The sequence below is a fragment of the Belonocnema kinseyi genome, chromosome 2 (genome assembly GCF_010883055.1).
Source record: "Belonocnema kinseyi isolate 2016_QV_RU_SX_M_011 chromosome 2, B_treatae_v1, whole genome shotgun sequence".
NCBI classification, from domain to species: domain Eukaryota; kingdom Metazoa; phylum Arthropoda; class Insecta; order Hymenoptera; family Cynipidae; genus Belonocnema; species Belonocnema kinseyi.
Window position 1 is genome coordinate 75,183,855 of NC_046658.1, and position 17,752 is coordinate 75,201,606.

General features: G+C 27.0%; 1 protein-coding gene across 1 annotated transcript in view; it reads left to right on the plus strand.

Annotated features, from left to right (window-relative positions):
• Positions 1-17,752, plus strand: part of LOC117182725 (protein Skeletor, isoforms B/C) — a 116,297-nt gene that overhangs the window by 97,237 nt on the left and 1,308 nt on the right. The window contains exons 5-9 of the mRNA XM_033375830.1: positions 2,827-3,007; positions 6,042-6,423; positions 8,972-9,292; positions 12,647-12,770; positions 15,400-15,694. Coding sequence (XP_033231721.1) covers positions 2,827-3,007; positions 6,042-6,423; positions 8,972-9,292; positions 12,647-12,770; positions 15,400-15,694 — 1,303 coding nt within the window. The remainder of the gene's footprint in view (positions 1-2,826; positions 3,008-6,041; positions 6,424-8,971; positions 9,293-12,646; positions 12,771-15,399; positions 15,695-17,752) is intronic.

A 17,752-nucleotide genomic window follows, 5' to 3' on the forward strand; every position in this document is an offset into this window, starting at 1 on the left:
TAAAAAGATATAACATAGAGAAATGATTGCATTTTATATGGTTATGATCCCAAACGTGGGCCACCTTTCTAACATGAGATACACCCTATGTAAGATAATTGTCCTCATTATTTAATAAATACGTATATTAGTTTTTTTTCAGTAATTATTTAGTTTGAGGATGTTGACTATTACTGCATGAGTATGTATGATTATTGTTTGTATAAATATTTATTTTGCACAGTGTGGCCCATTATAGATAGGTGGCCCTCTTTTAGGATCGTCACCCGATGCCTTTTCTGACAAATAAAGTCCACATTCAAAATTGTACCCAATCCACATGTTAAATTTTTGCATACTCTGTTTTTGATAACTACAGAGTCTCTGCATTATCAGGAAAAGCGGGAAATGTCCAGAAACATAATTCGGTAGCCGTGATTTTTCTCTCGAATGTACGAACATGCAAATTAAAAGTGGTCTCATATATTTTATTTCTTTAATTCTGAGTTTTAACTAGGAATTTGTGAAAAGATAATAATTTTAACTTCAAATAGTCAATTTTTCAAAAGAATTACAATCCTGATCTGGAACAGTGAATTTTCTAAAAGAGTTATAACAGGAAATAAATAAAAGAAATATAAAAAATCTTGTATACATTTACAATGATCCTGAATTGGGACAGGTAAGTATCAAAAACAATTATAATCATAAGTTGGGACTGGTGATTTTAGTAAAGAAATATAATTTCGAGTTTGAATTTTTTTTTAGCAATTTTTTTTAATTTATAAGAATTAAAATTATCCTGACTTGAGACCGGGGATTTTCGAACAGAATTATAATTTTAAGTTTGGGACAAGGAATTTTAGTAAATAATTATAACTTTGGCATTAAAACAGATATTTCACGAGGAGTTTATAATCCTAAGTTGAGACAGGGAATAAATAAAAGAAATATGCAACAAAATTTCAAGGATTACAACTATTCTAAATTACAACAGGGAATTTTCGAAAAGAATGATATTTCTAAGCTGGGACAGGGAATTTCAGTAAAGAAATTTAATTTTGAGTTTGGGACAAGAAACTTTCTAAAATATTTATAATTCTCAGTCGCGACAAATAATAAATGAAAGAAATATAAAAAATCTTGTATTGAATTGCAATTATCCTGACTTGGGACAGGTAATTATCAAAAAGAATTATAATTATAAGTTGGGACGGGTGATTTTAGTAAAGAAATTTAATTTCGAGTTTGAGCCTGGGAATTCTCTTGAAGATTTATAATTATAAGTTGGGAAAGGAATTGAGTAAAAGAAATATTTCTTGAAAAAAATGTAAAGAATTTATATTATCCTGACTTGAAACAGGGAATTTTCTAAAAGAATTATAATTCTAAGTTTGTGGCAAGGGATTTCAGTAAAAAAAGTATAATTTTGACATTAAAACAGATAATTCACAAGAAGATTATCATTCTAAATCGAGAAAAGGAATAAATAAAAGAAATGTACGACATAATTTCCGTCAAAAATCAAAAGTATCCTGACTCGTAACAGGGAATTTTCAAAAGGAATTATAATTCTAAGCTGGGCCAGAGAATTTCAGTAAAGAAATATAATTTTAAGTTTGGTATAGGAAATTTTCTAAAAGATTTATAACTCTGAGTTGCGACCGAGAATAAATACAAGAAATATAAAAAAATCCCGTATAGAATTACAAATATTCTGACTTGGAACGAGGAATTTTCTTGATGATAAAATTTTTTATTTTGGGACAGGGAATGTTACTAAAGAATTATAATTTTTAATTTGTGAGAAGAAATTTCAGTAAAGAAATATAATTGAAACAATGGGGACAGAGTATTTAAGGTTCATTTTAGGACAAGATTTTTATTAAGAATTATAATTTTTACTTTAGTACTGGGATTTGCGTCAAAAATTCAAATTTGACATCGAACGGGAATTTTGGGAAAGAATTCCAATTCTAATTCAGATGAAGGGTATTTAAAAAAATCCTGTCTCCATGTCACAACTTGAAACTTTCCTCTTCCAAATTTTGGGCCAAGGGAGTTGCGATATTTCTGAATTGTAATAGAAAATATTGCAAATAAATATAATCCTGATTTGAAGCAAGATTTTTTTCATGAGTTAAATTGATACTTTTCATAAGGAATTTCAGAAAATACTTTCAATTGTGATAAATAAAAAAGGAATTTACAGAAAGAATCCCTGTTTCATGTCTGAATTCATTAGATTCTGAAAATGTCTTGATTTGCAAATCAGAATTCATTTACATTTAAAAATGTTTTTTTTTTAATCGAAATTTTCCAGGATTTGAAACTTTTTTCTTCAAATTTTAAAAAAAGGGAATTACTATATTTCTGAATCATAAAAGAAAATTTTGTAAATAAATATAATTTCGACATGATGAAGAATGTTTGGAAAAATGTATAATTGTGACTTAGAAGCGGGAATTTCCGTAAAGAATTATAATTTTCACTGTGCAAGAGGGGATCTTTGTAATTAATTATAGTTTAGACTTTAGGACTGGAAATTTTCGTAACGATTTATTACTTTACTGGGAGCAGAGAATTTTTGATATCAACCGGAAATTTTTGAAAAGAAAATCGAATTCTGATCTAGAAGAAGGTATACTCCATAGACTAGAGTTTATATTATTATCTTATTATTAGATAGATTATATATAACTATCTATATATAAATATCTATCTATATATAATTATATATATATAGATTATATATAACTAGAGTTTATACTACATAGACTAGAAAGGAATGACTTAAAAAAATGGAAAAATATATTCCTGATCGGAATTTGTTATTTATAATTATAGTTTGGAACCATTACGAGGATATCAAGGAGAAGACATTGAAATAGTTCTGCCAAAGAATCTGACTGTATACGACATCGAATGGTTGTCTGTATGGTGTGTCCAGTACAAGCACAATTTCGGACACGTGTTAATCCCCAAAGATCTCGAAGTTCCTCCTGCCCTTGGACAAACGAAGATCACGGTAATTCGAGACCATTTTTTTTACGAAGGATTGAAGCAGGAAGTTCCTGAAACTCAATACATCAAACCCTTTACTAAAATACTTCCAAAAAGACGTAGTAACTTTCATAGAGCTTTAAATCATTTCAGACCATTTAAATTCTTGTCTCCATCCATTGACGAAATTAGATCTGAGATCTGGGGATTTACAAAGTTTTAGACAAAGTAACAAGAGAGAGAAGCAATAATTATAAATTCTAAAATTGCTATTTTTTCTTCAATTTATTACTTAAATAATAAATAAGCATCTCTTTTTTTAAAAGTAAAATTTATAAGAAGTTAATTTGCATCAAATAATTTATCATATGCAAACGTCACTTGTTTGGCTTTGAGATAATATTAGGAATTCTAAAGTTTTATTTAATTTTGAATACTCATCTTTGAACCTAATTTTACTTTAACAGACTCCAGACTTCAAATTATCTTTTGATTCTAACTGCATATTAACAAGGGAGGTTTTTAACAAACGTTCGCTGTAAAAAAATCGCTATATTCACAGTAGAATCCATGTAGTTAATATTATCATAATAATAAAGAAAAAGTATGACTAATCGCTGTTTAATAAAAATTATAGCTTTTAAATGATCTTAATGGAATTTTTTGTTATTTACGACCTACATGGTTTTCACTCAGAAGGATGTAATGTTGTCATATTCTTTTAATAAAACTAATATTTGCTTCCTTTGTGTGGAATAGCCGCCTTGGTGGTATAACCCTGTGAGTATTGTAATTAAACAATTTTAAATGTTATTACTATGGCTATTTTTAATCATTAAAATAAGTAACATACCAAATATCCTCAAATTTAATCAATAAAATGTTATTGGCAAATGCTGTGATCATTTTTAACTTTTCTGCTGATTTTAATTATTTTCCTTTGAGGTAGGTACTATTTTTTTCATTCTGTTCAACCGCATCGTATTTTTCTATTTCATTTTTCTTTACATCCTTCATCAGTATTGAAATCTGTCTACCACTTCATCTGCTTTTTCTTTTTTCTCAACGGTAAGTCGCTTATATCTTCTTTTATTCTTTGCTTCATAATATGCTTCATAGTATCTTTTATTTTGTATCCTACTTTTCCTTGGCTTATTACAAATAATGTTTAAAAATACAGGCAGTAAATCAATTATATATTTTATCTTTAAGTCAAATTTAAAAGAATTTAAATTTTAATAATTTGAATAATTTTGGAATTCTCTTTTAGAAATATTCTTTATTCAATTAAGCGCTGCGTACGCGTGTAGGTTTTCGATTTGAGAGGATAAACAATTTGTGACACAAAATAAAAATTTCTTATAACTTCGTTTCTTCAGTTTATTTGTTTATATAACATAATAATATAACTTTCCTGAGATTCTTGAGAACATTTAAAAAGTAGTTTCATTGTGAATCCAAAAATATTAATTTTTAACGATAAAAAAAGTCATTTTAAATCAAATTGTTGAGTTTTCAACCATAAACATGAATTTTTTATTAAAAAGATTAATTTTCTATCTGAAAAGACACATTTCCAACGAAATAGTTACATTTACAAACACATGGATAAATTTGTAATTAAAATTATAAATATTCAACCAAAAAAGTAGCATTTTTAAGATCTTGAAGATTTTTTCGAAATTCTTAGAAAACTTTCGAAATTTTTCGTATTTTGTCAAAATTAATTTTTTTTATTCCTTAAAAGTTTTCTCAGGAATCTTAATAAAAGTTTTTTATTTTCTTAATACCTTCAAAAGTTCTTAAAAATATTCGAAACTTTTTTATATAAGTTTAAAAATCTACACTTTTTATTTTCAATTTTTAGAAATCTTTTCAAAACTTCTAAACCTTCCAAACATCTTTTAACATTCAGTCCAAACTTATGAAAAATATTTTACCACTTATTCCAAATTTTGGGACGGTGAGACATTTCGTTTAAAGTTATTTACATTTTTTAAGGTTTTTTTAAAATTATGCAAAATTAAAAAAGTAGTTTTAAAATCTTCCAAATTATTTTTTGACAATATTGGTAATCTTTTGGAATTTGTTCAAATGTTCTCTTAAAATTAATTTTTCAAAATAAAAAATCATTAAAAATTTTCCCAGGAATCTGAAGAGAAACTTTTTTATTATCTTAATACCTTTCAAAATCCTTTGAAAGTTTCAAAGCTTTTTTCAAAATCAACAAAAATCTACATTTAGTTTTAATATTTTTTAAATATTTAAAAGTTTCAAATTATTTTTTTTTTTTTTAACTTAAAGATCTTTTAAAATGATTCGATCTTTTTCTTAATTTTTTGACAAAACTTTCAAAACTAAAAAACTTGGCTTAAATTATTCCACATTTTTTTTAAACATTTTTGGAGATCATTTGAAATGTAGTTTTTCAAAATAAAAAATCATTTGTAATTTTACCAGGAACCATTAAAAAAATATAGCTTCTTTATTTTTGAAATGTTCAAAAATCTAGATTTTCTTTTATGGTTTATGAAATCTTCTCATGGTTCAAATTTATTTAAACGTCTATTTTTTATATAATGTGCACAAAAGTTCCACTGAACATTCCTGGAACATTCCAATGGAAGGTTCGGAGAATTCCGAAAAATGTTCCAGGAAGTTTCCCAGAAGTAGTCAAATATCCATGTATCAGAGTACGTTCCCAAGGAAAGTTCGGGAAAGGTTCGTGAGGGATTAGATTAATTTACGTAATTAAATTAATTTAATTCAATTAATTCAGACATGGAACATTTTTCGGAATTTTTCGAACTTTCCATTGGAATGTTCCATTGATATTCAAGGAAATATTTATGATATTCGAGGTAATAATGAATAAAAAATGTCCATTACCTACTAAACATATTTAATACCATAATTTGAGAAGATTTAATAGATAATTCATAGAAAAATATATTAAATGAAGCGCATTTTTCTCAAACAGGCACTATTAACAAGCTAATAAATTTGTTCTTATTGCAAGACTAAAGAACAATTTATTAAAGAATGTATTTATTTTCTAGACAAGTAGTACACCATCGCCAATTCTGCCAACACCATCAACTCACGAGTTCAGCAATTGCAAAGAAATGTTAGATGGTCGTGTCCAAGTTCAGTGGGAAGTTATTGGTGAAGACATAAAAATCAAAGTATCTGGAAAAATTAACGAAGATCAGTATGTTGCCTTTGGTCTGTCTGGGCAAGAAAACAGAGCGAAAATGATTGGTGGAGATGTGGTCGTCATTGCATACAATAAAAAAACACGAAACTTCATGGCAGTAGATTATTATATGTCCCACTTGTCCCAATGTGATGGGGAGAGAGGTGTGTGTCCAGATGAACGAGTGGGAGGCAAAAACGATGCTGTTTACATTGATGGAAGTCGCAAAAATGGAGTCACTTCAGGTAGCTGTTCCCTTCAATTTTTAATTCTCTTTTTTAATATAAACAATATTGTCATTTTATAATTGCAGGCCTCGGCCCCACAACACTATATTGATACTTTTTGGCACTTTTTTAGAACAATACAAATATTTTGCTACTATTTTGACAAAATAACACTAGTGCTACTATTATATTATTATAATATAATATTGATTTATTAATTATTATATTAAATTATTTTATTTATTATTTGCTTTTATTATTGATATTAATATTTTTTCACTTTGCCTTTTTTAAATTTCGTTCATAGATTGGCTAAAATCGGAAACTTCAAAATATTTCCAGATTTATAATATTTCGAAAGATTTAAAGGGATTACATTTTTTTAACATTACAAGAAATTTCAAGATATTTTAAAGGTTCCCATAGATCCCGGGGGGGGGGCGGGGGTAAAGGATTTTAAAAGATGATAGGAATTTATAAGGATTTCATAGGGTTTTAAAACTTTTAGATTATTTTAAAATATTCTAAATGATTTCAGAGAATTTCAAAGATATCAAGAAGTTTGAAGAGATTACAAATATTTTAAGGAATCTGTAAAGTGTATTAAGGATGTCGAAGGATTTCAAAGAATTTTTGTAGAGAGCGTTAGGGAATAAATTGAATAGAATGGAATTTACAGGGACTTCCAGGAATTTTAAGGAATTTCTAAAAATTTCAAGAGAATCTAAAGATTTCAACAGATTCGAAGGGGTTCTAAAGGACTTCAAATTATTTTAGGGATTTGAAAGGATTTTATGGGGTTTCAATACTTGTGGAGAATTAAAAAATATTCCAAGGGATTTCAGATAATTTCAAAGATCCCAAAGTATTTTGAAGAGAATTTCAAAAGATTCAAGACATAAAAAAATCGAAGTATTTTAAGACATTTCAAGAAGTTTCAAGAGCTTCAAAAAATTTCAAGATATTTCAAAAGAGACTCAAATATATCAAAAGATTACAAAGATTTCAAGAGATTTTCGAGAATTTCAAAGAGTTTCTGTACAGAATCTTTGAGGAGTAGATGAAATGGAATGAAATTTTGAAGGACTTCTAGGAATCTTAAGTTTTTACCATGGATTTCATGCGATTTTATGATGCCTTAGAGGATTTCAAAAGTTTAAACATTTTTAAGTGAATTTAAAACGATACTAAAGTTTTTAAGATTTTAAAGATTTCAAGGGATTTCGAAACTTTTTTTTAATTTCAAAGAATTTCTAAATTTTTCAAGATATTTTAAAGATTTTAACAGATTTTTCAAATGATTTTAGAGATCTGAAAGGATGTTATGTGTTTGAATATTTTTAGATTCTTTCGAATTATTCTAAAGCATTTCAGATAATTTCAAAGATTTCAAGGTATTTTAAGGTGTTTCAAGTAATAAAAAATTTCAAGAGATTTCAAAAGAGTGTCAAAGATATCAAGGGGTTAACAAAGATTCCAGGAGATTTTAGAGAATTTAAAAGATTTCCAGGAATTTTAAGAGATTTCAAGAGACTGGTAGGGATTTTATGGGGTCTAACCGGATTTCAGAGATCGAAATATTTTTTAATGAATTTTAAAAGATATGAAGGATTTTGAGAAATTTTGACGGTATTTACAAAATTTTAAGGAATTTCAAGGAATTTTACGAGATTTGAGGGATTTTGAAAAAATTGAAAGGTTTTTCAGGAATTTCAAACAAATTTAATTAAATTCAAGACTTTGAACAAATGCTAAAAGACCTTACAGATTTCCAGAAGCTTTGCGGGATTTACTGGATTTTTGTGGGATTACTAGGAATTTCACAATATTTCAGGAACTTTATCAATTTTAAGGGATTTAAAAGAGTTTTAAGTATTTTAAATAAGGCCACGTCTTATATCGTCCCGAAAATTTGGCAGAGTTGGAAAAGGGAATGGACTGGTCACGAAATTACTACCATCTAAACTTATGATAAATATTTGACTACTCATTCCAAATTTCGGGATTAGTTTTTTAAGGGGGTTTCAAATTTTTTAATGGTTATCAAATAATTTCTTAGGATAGCAGAAAATTTAAAATGATTTTGAAAAGATACCAGGATGTCAATAATATATTAAGAATTTCAGGGTACAAATTAAGTTAAATTAAATGCCAAGCGACATCTAGGAGTAGGACGACGGATTTCTTGGATATTAAGGAATCTCTACGGATTTTAAGGGATTTCAGATTCTATTAAATTTAAAAAGATTGATAAATTTTTTAGTATTTTCAAAGGACCTTAACACATTTCAGGCGTATTTTAAAAGATTCTAAAGGATTTTACGCAATTTGATGAAATGTGTTTATCGAGATGCATATTTTATGAATACCAGATCTATAAAGTATTTAACTTCTCTATTAACTATTTAAAAAATTTCATGATACTATTTTGCTATTATTTTTCAAAAAATTTGCTGCTATTTTTCAAATTTGTTTATTTCACTTAATCACTCGCAGAAAAATTCAAATTCACCATTACATCTTGAATAGAAAGTGAATATAAAAAATTTTATTTATTGTTTTCTAGTGACATACATGCGACCCTTGAGAACGAATGAGCCTGTAAAAGATAAAATGATCCCAGAATTTGAAACCAGTGTAATCGCAGCCATCGGAAGATTAAACTCTAGAGGTGAAGCCAATGCTCATGAGCCAACCGATCAAACATCTGAGGACATTCGAATCGACTTTACTTCGAAACATGTTCACAAATGCATAAATTCCCTGTACAACTTGCCAGACACAACTGGAATAAAGCCATGGAAAATTAAACATATTACGAATAACGACACGTTTTTTGCTAGAATTGGGCCAACTGGTGGCAAACAGGGATACCCAGCAATCACAGGTAATTTATATTATTTAATTAAATATAATGTGCTTTTTATTTTCTTATGTCTATTTGAAAAACAAAGATACTATAAAAGAAATCTTTGATTTATGAAGGCAAGGACGAGTCGAATACAGTTGATGGTATGAACTAATTATCAAAATTTCTGCTTGCTGAATATCTGAATGTATATAGATATAAAAAATATTATTCTTAGAAAAATGTAGATTAATTATGTTAATTATATTATGGCTATGCGTTTATTTAAACTATACAGTTTTGAAGTTTAATATACTGATTTTCTTTTTGTATAATCAGTAGAATTCCGGATATGATTTAAATTTTTTACATTATTTATTAAGAGCTTGTGTGCCCTTTTTCAGTGACTGGTTTCAAATACAAAATAACAATTAAAAATAGCTCTGATGTTTACCTGTTATTATTTCTAGCAAAGAACTTAAATTCTAGGATTTAAATCTAAGATTTAAGTCCACTGTTATTCAGAAACAAATGATTCCCTATACTAATTAATAATGCGGATATTAAAATTTTGTATTCAAAATTTCCACTAGAATTGAGTATATATGCAATTTAGTTTGTATTAAACTACTTTTCTATTTATAAACGTTTATATTTCTATTAAAAAGTAAAAAAGTACTTTCGTGCTTTACTGTTCTTATATATTTATATGTTTATGCATGAATAATATTTGTAATAATATTGTTAAGGGCCGTTAAAAAACTACGTCATAGTGCCAGGGGGTAACATGAATTGTTGTGTTTTGTGATGTAAGGTGGAGGGGTTTACGCCAATGTAACATCACACAAAATTACTCTTTTTCCCTGTTTTTAAGAAATTTCCCACTTTTATGGTTTTTCCGCTTACATGCGAACTGAATTAATAGAACTCAATAATCAACTATTTGTCTTTTGGTAAAAAAAAATATTTAGTTGAAGATTTGAATATTTTGCTGAAAATTCTGTTGTTTTCTTTATTATTGAAGATTAATTTTTAAACAGCAAATTTAACTATTCAATTTTTCATTGAAAATGCATTATCTTTGGTTGGAAATTTGAATACTTGGTTGAAAGTTGAACTTCTTTTTTAAAATTATTTCCATCAATTGAAGATTTAACTATTTTATTCAAAACTTTGGTTAAACATTGATCGGTTTTAATTGAAAATTTAACTATTTGGTGTGCAACTGTATTTATTTTTTGTAATATCGTATTTTTTGGTGAAAAAATCAATCTGCTTTACTGACAAGACAACTACTTGGTTGAAAGTGGAACTGCTTTGTCAAAAATTAATTTCTTCAGTTAAAATTCCATCTCTTTTTTTGAAAATTAAACTTCTTTGCTGAAAATTCGTTTTTCTTATTTTTTCAAAATAATTTGTTTGAACAGCAGATTTAACTATTTCATTTTATGTTGACAATCGATAGTTTTTAGTATAAAATTCAACTGTTTGGTTGAAAATTAACTTTTTTGTTGGAAATTCATATTTTTAGGTTGAAAATTCAGCTTGTTTGTTAAAAATTCGTCTTTCCACATTAACGATTTTATTATTTTTGTAGCAAACTCAACTCTTTGGTTGAAAATTAATTTTCTGGCCTTTTTAACTTGAAAAGTCAACAGTTTGGTCACATTTTCCTTTTTTCTTGAATGAAAAATCTGTTATGGTCAATTCATCTCTTTTGCTACAAATTCGATCTTTTTTGGTTGAAGGAGCAATTGTTTGGTTAAGCATTAGTCAATTTTATTAAGAATTCAAATTTTTTTGCAAATTCAAATTTTTTGGTTATGGTTTCTGGTTTGTTTTTCATTTAAAAGCTTCTTGGTTGAAATAGCTTATTTGTTTAAAACCCATTTTATTTGTGGTTGATTCATCATATTAGTTGAAAATTCAAATGTTTTGTTAAAAATTCGATTTTTTTTGTATGGGAAATGTAATTTTTTGAACTGCAAATTTAACAATTATATTTTTTGTTACAAATGTATCGTTTGTAGTTTAAAATTAAACGGTTTGGTTAAAAATTAACTTTTTGGGTAAAATCATCTTTTTGACTTTAAAATCAACTGTTATGTTAGAAATCCTATTATTTTCGTAGAAAATACAAATCATTGATTGAAAGTTCACCTTCAGTTAAAAATTTAATTATTTTGCTAAAAATTCGTTTTCTTAAACGGCTAAATGGTTTGTTTAAAAGTTCACCTTTTGGGCAAAAATTCATATCTTTGGGTTTAAAACTTAACTTTTTTGGAGAAAATTAATCTTTTTGCCTTATAAAATCGACTGTTGTATTGAAAATTATATTATTTTGGTAGAAATTACAAATCATTGATTGAAAATTGACTTTCAGTTAAAAATTTATACATATTTTTTTGGAGAGTTCGCCTTTTTGGCTTGAAGGTTCCACAATGTGGTTGACATTTTTTTCTCTGTTGAACGAAAAAATTTTCTTTATTGAAATTTCGTTAGGAATTAATTTTTGTTTAAATTCGGCTGTTTTTAATTTAAATTTCAACTTTTTTGGTGGACATATCAACTATTATATTTTTTGTTAAGTTATAATCTTTTTTATTGAAAATTCAACTATTTGGTTTAAAGTTGAACATCTTTATTAAAAATTCATTTTCTTTCTTGATGATTCACCATTTTAGTTAAAATCCAACTATTTTGTAAAAAAAAAATATTTATTTAGTTAAAAATTCAAATATTTTGATAAAAAGTCATCTTCTTTAGTCAAAAATGTAACTCCTTTGGTGAAAATTTGTATTTTTAGGATAGAAAACTCCAGTGGATTTTAAATGCATATTTTTTGGTATAAAAGATCTTTTTTGAAAATTAATTTTTTTTAATAGAAAATTCAACTATCTTCTAAAAATTTGGTCTCTTTATCTTAAAAAATTCCTCTATTTGTTTAAGAATTCCGCAAATTCTACTATTTTATTGAAAATTCTATAAATTAATTAAAATTTTAAGCATTCCATATAGAATTGAATATAATACTCATACATTAATTTTTCAAAATAATTTATCCCCTCATTCTTCGCCTATTTTCATAAAAAATCAGCCTATTTCTCTAGTTCTTGGTGAATTTTAGTCTGTGAAGTCTGTTAAAATATAATGTTTGTATGTTGTATGTTTCATTTTTGACATTTATTGATTGAAATCGAAGAAAAAGTTTTGACTTAAAAAAGGGGTGCTGTTCATATTTTGTGACGTCATCCGTGGGGGGGGGAAGCTTTGCATGTCGAAAGTGTTAACAATAGCATGACGTTTTTTTTAACTACGCCGTATTTCGTGTTTCGTTATGTGTCTCATTATTGATATCGCAATTAGTAAAAAATATTCTATCTTAATTCACAGGAAAACCTTCTTGGGGAATAGCTTGGTACATAAACGATCATCTTATACCAGAAATTACTGTAGAACGAGGTCGCACGTACACTTTCATTGTGGAAGGAGGAGTAGACAACACCAATCCTGCAAAGTTAGTATAATCAATTTTGCTCATTAAAGTGCTTGTTAATGATGAAAGGAGGAAACGTTTAAGTGAATCCTTCAACGTTAATGCAACCAATTTTCGCAATAAAGATATTTAAACGTAGTTCCTTTTCAAATTTATTCTGACATTTAGAATGAAAATACTTGAGATTACAAATTTTAATTCACATTTTTATATTCACTAGAGAAAAGCGCGTGCTACATGTGTGATTATTATTTTGTATTGTATCGCACAATTTTTAAATTAAAGTAGACGGGAAAAAAATTCTTGAGGCGAACGAGTGAATCGAGAATATATTAAACTCAAAAAAAGTGTACGCTTGGATTAGGTAAAACGTTTAGTTAGAAGAGTTAAACATTTAGTTACTTTATGTAGATTGTTCTCGTAAATCAGTAATTTGGACAAAATTGCTAAGTTCGAAAGTTTAATATTTTCGACAGATTATGTATAATTTTATTATCTTCAGATTAGAAAAAAATATAGTTGTTATAGAAATATATTAACTTACAGTAGCCAATCTTTCGTCTGGTATCGCGAAAATGAATTTCCCTGAAATCCGTGTAATGCATTTGGAGGTCAAGTTTGTTGTTTTTATCGCGTTTCTTGATATTTCAATATATTTATCGCCTACAATCGAAACAAATGTAAATTATTATTACTGCATCATAAACTCCATTTAATATTAACATTCGCGCACATTTTAAGTGGTAAAAAGCGTTTAATTGTCCAAAGTAAATCTCAACTGTCACTGCTCCCGATTACACCGTCGCCATTTTATTTCGCTGCTCCCATAATGCACCGGCGCTTTTCCGATAATTGCTTCAGATTAGACACCTATTCTTAATATCCCTATTATAGCTATACTTATTCGGGGTTTGACTATATGATATCCCTGGTATATGGAAAAAATGGTCAAGGATATTCATTTTCGCTGATCCAGGCATCTTTCTAAATTCCTTCGTTCTTTTTCGGCTAAATGTTTAGCTATAATAAGGAATAATATCCCTGTCACAGCTCATTTTTTTACCGTGATATAAAATTAATATTGGCATTTTTTTATTTCACAGTATATTATCTAAAATGATAGAAAAAAGCCAGGTTATTTTTTATAATTTATTAACATTAATTTTTTTTATCAAGAATACCGATTTTCGACGAAAAAGACTAATATAACATATTACTGTTTAAATATTGTAACTATTGTTTAAAAAGTTGTGAATCTTATTTAAAATATATTTTGTTTTAAATTAAAAAAAACAATTCCGGAAGAAAAATACTAATATAATTAAAAATTCTTCGGAATTTCTAAATCTTGCTTAAATTTAATTATTTTTATTTGAAAGTGCCGATTTCCGATTTAAAATTTCAACGCAGCATAAAATAGTTTAAAAACTCTAAAACTTCTTTGAAATCTTTTAATACAAATTTCAATTTCCAACAAAAAAATATTGAAAAATTCCGAGATTTCCTAAGGTTTATAAATTGTATTATTTTATACAAAAATTATTGGCTTTTAATATAATTTCTTATTTAAAGAATACCGATTTCCGACGAAAAAACCCCTAACACGATCCAAAATTATTTAAAGATTCTAGAATTCTATTCAAATTATAATTTTTGTATGAAAATACCAATATTGTGCGTAAAACATAACGTTAAATTGTTAAATTTTGTGAACCTATAGCGCTAACACAACGGAAAATTGTTCAAATATGTGTATCTTATTTCAAACCTAATTTTATTGTTATAAAAATACTAATTTCCGACTACAGACACTAGCATAATACAAAGTTGTTTAAAGATTCTAAATCTTGTTCAAATCATCATGAAATTGTTTTTAAATACCAATGTTTTGTGCAAAACTCTAATCAGGTACCAAAAATGTTGAAAAATTATGATTGATAAAAAACACTTAAAAAATCGAAAACGGTAGATTGATGAAACAAATTTTACTTTCGAAATCTTATCATTTATGAACAAAATTATCCATTTCGGGTGTGAAATGAAAAAAAAAACTAAAATTGTTGAAAATTGCGAATATTGATGTTTTTTGTTTGAAAAGATATTAATATCCCGTGGAAAAAACTGACAACCTTTTTTTTTTAGAAATTTTAAATCTTCTTCGAAACAGTGTGATTTTAGATTAAAATTCTTTTCAAACAAATAGTAATTTCCAGGGAAAAGCACTACCATAAAACATATATAATATTTTAAATAATTTATAAGATAATTTTAAAGTTTTAATGTAAGCCAGCAAGATCATTTAAATAGGACCAATTTTTCTTCATTTGCCTAAGGTTATCTATGATTTTCATTAGTAAATGGATTTATTTGTAGATTTAATTTTCAAATTATAATTTTTAAGATATACAATAACTAAATATATAATAAATAATAGTAAACTAAAATAAACAATTAATGAAAATTCAGTCAGGTTTTCAACAATAAGGATTGCGACATTTTCGAGACATATCGTTACCCTTTTTTTTATAGATAAGATTAATCATTTTGCAATAGTATGCTTGTATTATTAATTTTTAAGAATGACTGGTTATATTTTTAATTTTAATTGAATGACCGGTGATAATTCTTTTTATAATTTTTAATCGTGTAGATATCATCCCCTGTACATAACTGATAATCCTGAAGGGGGATACGGGCAAAAAACGGAAGATGAAAGGAAGAGAGAAAAAATTTTCGCCGGTGTCGGCTACGATAAAGAAGGAGAACAAATACCAACGGGGGTTGGACGATATTGTGAATGGATTCATCAAACTGTGGACCAGAGTGCAAAATTCGACTCGTTTGATGCATTTTTCAAGACTTTGAGCCTCGAATGTCAACCTGGCAATCCGGGAAAATTAGAATGGACAGTAGCACAAGACACGCCCAATTTGGTTTATTATCAAGTGAGTTTCTTATGCTTATGACTTTTTAATTATTTTTTTTCTAATCTCATATAATGAATTTTCAATTCTAATTTTAAACGCTAAGTTATTAGGAGTACAATTCTTGATTTGTCATTTTTTTCACTTTCAAAGCGTTAAATTTACAGCCAATCTCAAAGTTAATTAAATATTTATGATCATTTTAAAAATGGTATACTATACTAATTTTTAATTGTTATGCACTTTAAAAAAGAAATTTTAACGTAATTTAAAAAATTGCTTGGTTTAAAATTGTTTATTTGAAATAATTATTTGAATTTCCTGTATTTTGAGCATTTATTACAGGCAAAATAATTTTATATTTTGTACAACTCCATTTTATTCGTCTTTTTAAAAATATTATTTTTGTTAGAAATTATACGTTATAAAAAAAGCTTCAAAGTATGATTTTTTAAATTTAGAATACTTTTCAATATAAATATTAGAGTTATTCAAAAATACCCATGATGTTAACAGAATTAAAAACAAATATTTAGGGGTCCCTAAATTCGGTTTTTGTACATAATATGTGTTTTAATTTAAATAATTATTTTACTTAGGCATGCATACTCTTTTGAATGAACTGATTCACTCAGAGGTTTGGTTAAATTAAGAGGGAGGTAAAGGTTTGCACTGTCAAAAAATGGATTTTTTTGTTTGCCACTTCTTATTGTTAAACATTTCAAGAATTTACTACCAAAATTTTAAGTCGATCTGAGCAAAACTCTAGAAGTTATTGTCTAGTTAGTCTCCTGTCCTCTAGCACTACAGCACTGACAGATGCGGGCTTCTAAAACTTTAAACGCGTTTTTCTCAAAACTACTTTTTCAAAGTCCGTGTTCACTGCCATTTCAAACTACTTTACTGATTCAATTCAAACTTGGTGCACATTTTCTACATATAAAATACCTCCCCACAACGTTTAGTTAAACATTTTTTTAAATTAAGGGTGTTTTTTACCCCCAAAATGGTGGAATTTTTCGTGGAAAATAGAAGATTACACTTTAGATGACCACCAAAAATTTGTAAATGTAAAAAAATCAAAGAACGTTGGGGGGGGGGGGATTTGATAATACTTTGACTACATTTTAATGGTTTTTGATTTCCGATCATTTCCTACCGAGATAAAGTGAACACCGCGAATTGATTTTTTTTCAATACGTTCTCGGACAATCTCTGTCACTGGCTTGTTTTTAAATATTTTGAAATGAAAAAATTGCAGAATATTGCCGAAAGTATACTTCATAATGCACAAAAAGTTTAAATACATTTGCTCAATCCATACTAAAAAAAAAATCGCAAAAAGAGTGCTTTTTCACGCTGAAACCTCCCCCCCCCCCCCCCCCCCCACAATAATGTGTGGATTCCTCAAGTTAGATTTTGAAAATAGAATGTAAATTTTTTTCTAAAGTCTGCAAAAAATCTGGATGATGAATTAAGGTAAAAAAAAGTTCAATGTAGGCCTGTTGAAGTAAAAAATCTTTTATCAATGATTATTTAATTCAAATAAATATTCTTCCAAAACCTGGCTTGGGAGACTACTAATTATACTTTTTAGATTTTGACAAAACTTTAAATGACGTATTTTACTCAAAAGAGTATAAATTACGCATGCTAAAAAAATACACAAACAGCGATTATTTAAATTAAATAAATATTTTATTCGCAAAAACCGAATAAGAGACCCCTAAATATATTTCTTTTAATTCTGCTCACAATTAAGGACATTAGTTTACATTCCAATTATTTGGTTTAAAATTGTCCAATTTATAATAAAAAACGCTTTATTAATGCATTGGTCATTTTTAAATGTTGCACTTATTTAATGCCTAAATTTTAAGTAATCATTATTGAAGGCTTCAAATTAAAGATTTAATAATTTTAAGTATATAAAATAAGACATCTGTTCAATTCTGTTCTCTAAAACTTCAAATGGTTTAGTTTTAAAGCATTCAGTTTAAATCATTCAATTTTGAATTCTATTATTCAAAATTATTTAATTGTAAATGCTGAAAATGAGATATTATTCTAATTTGAAAT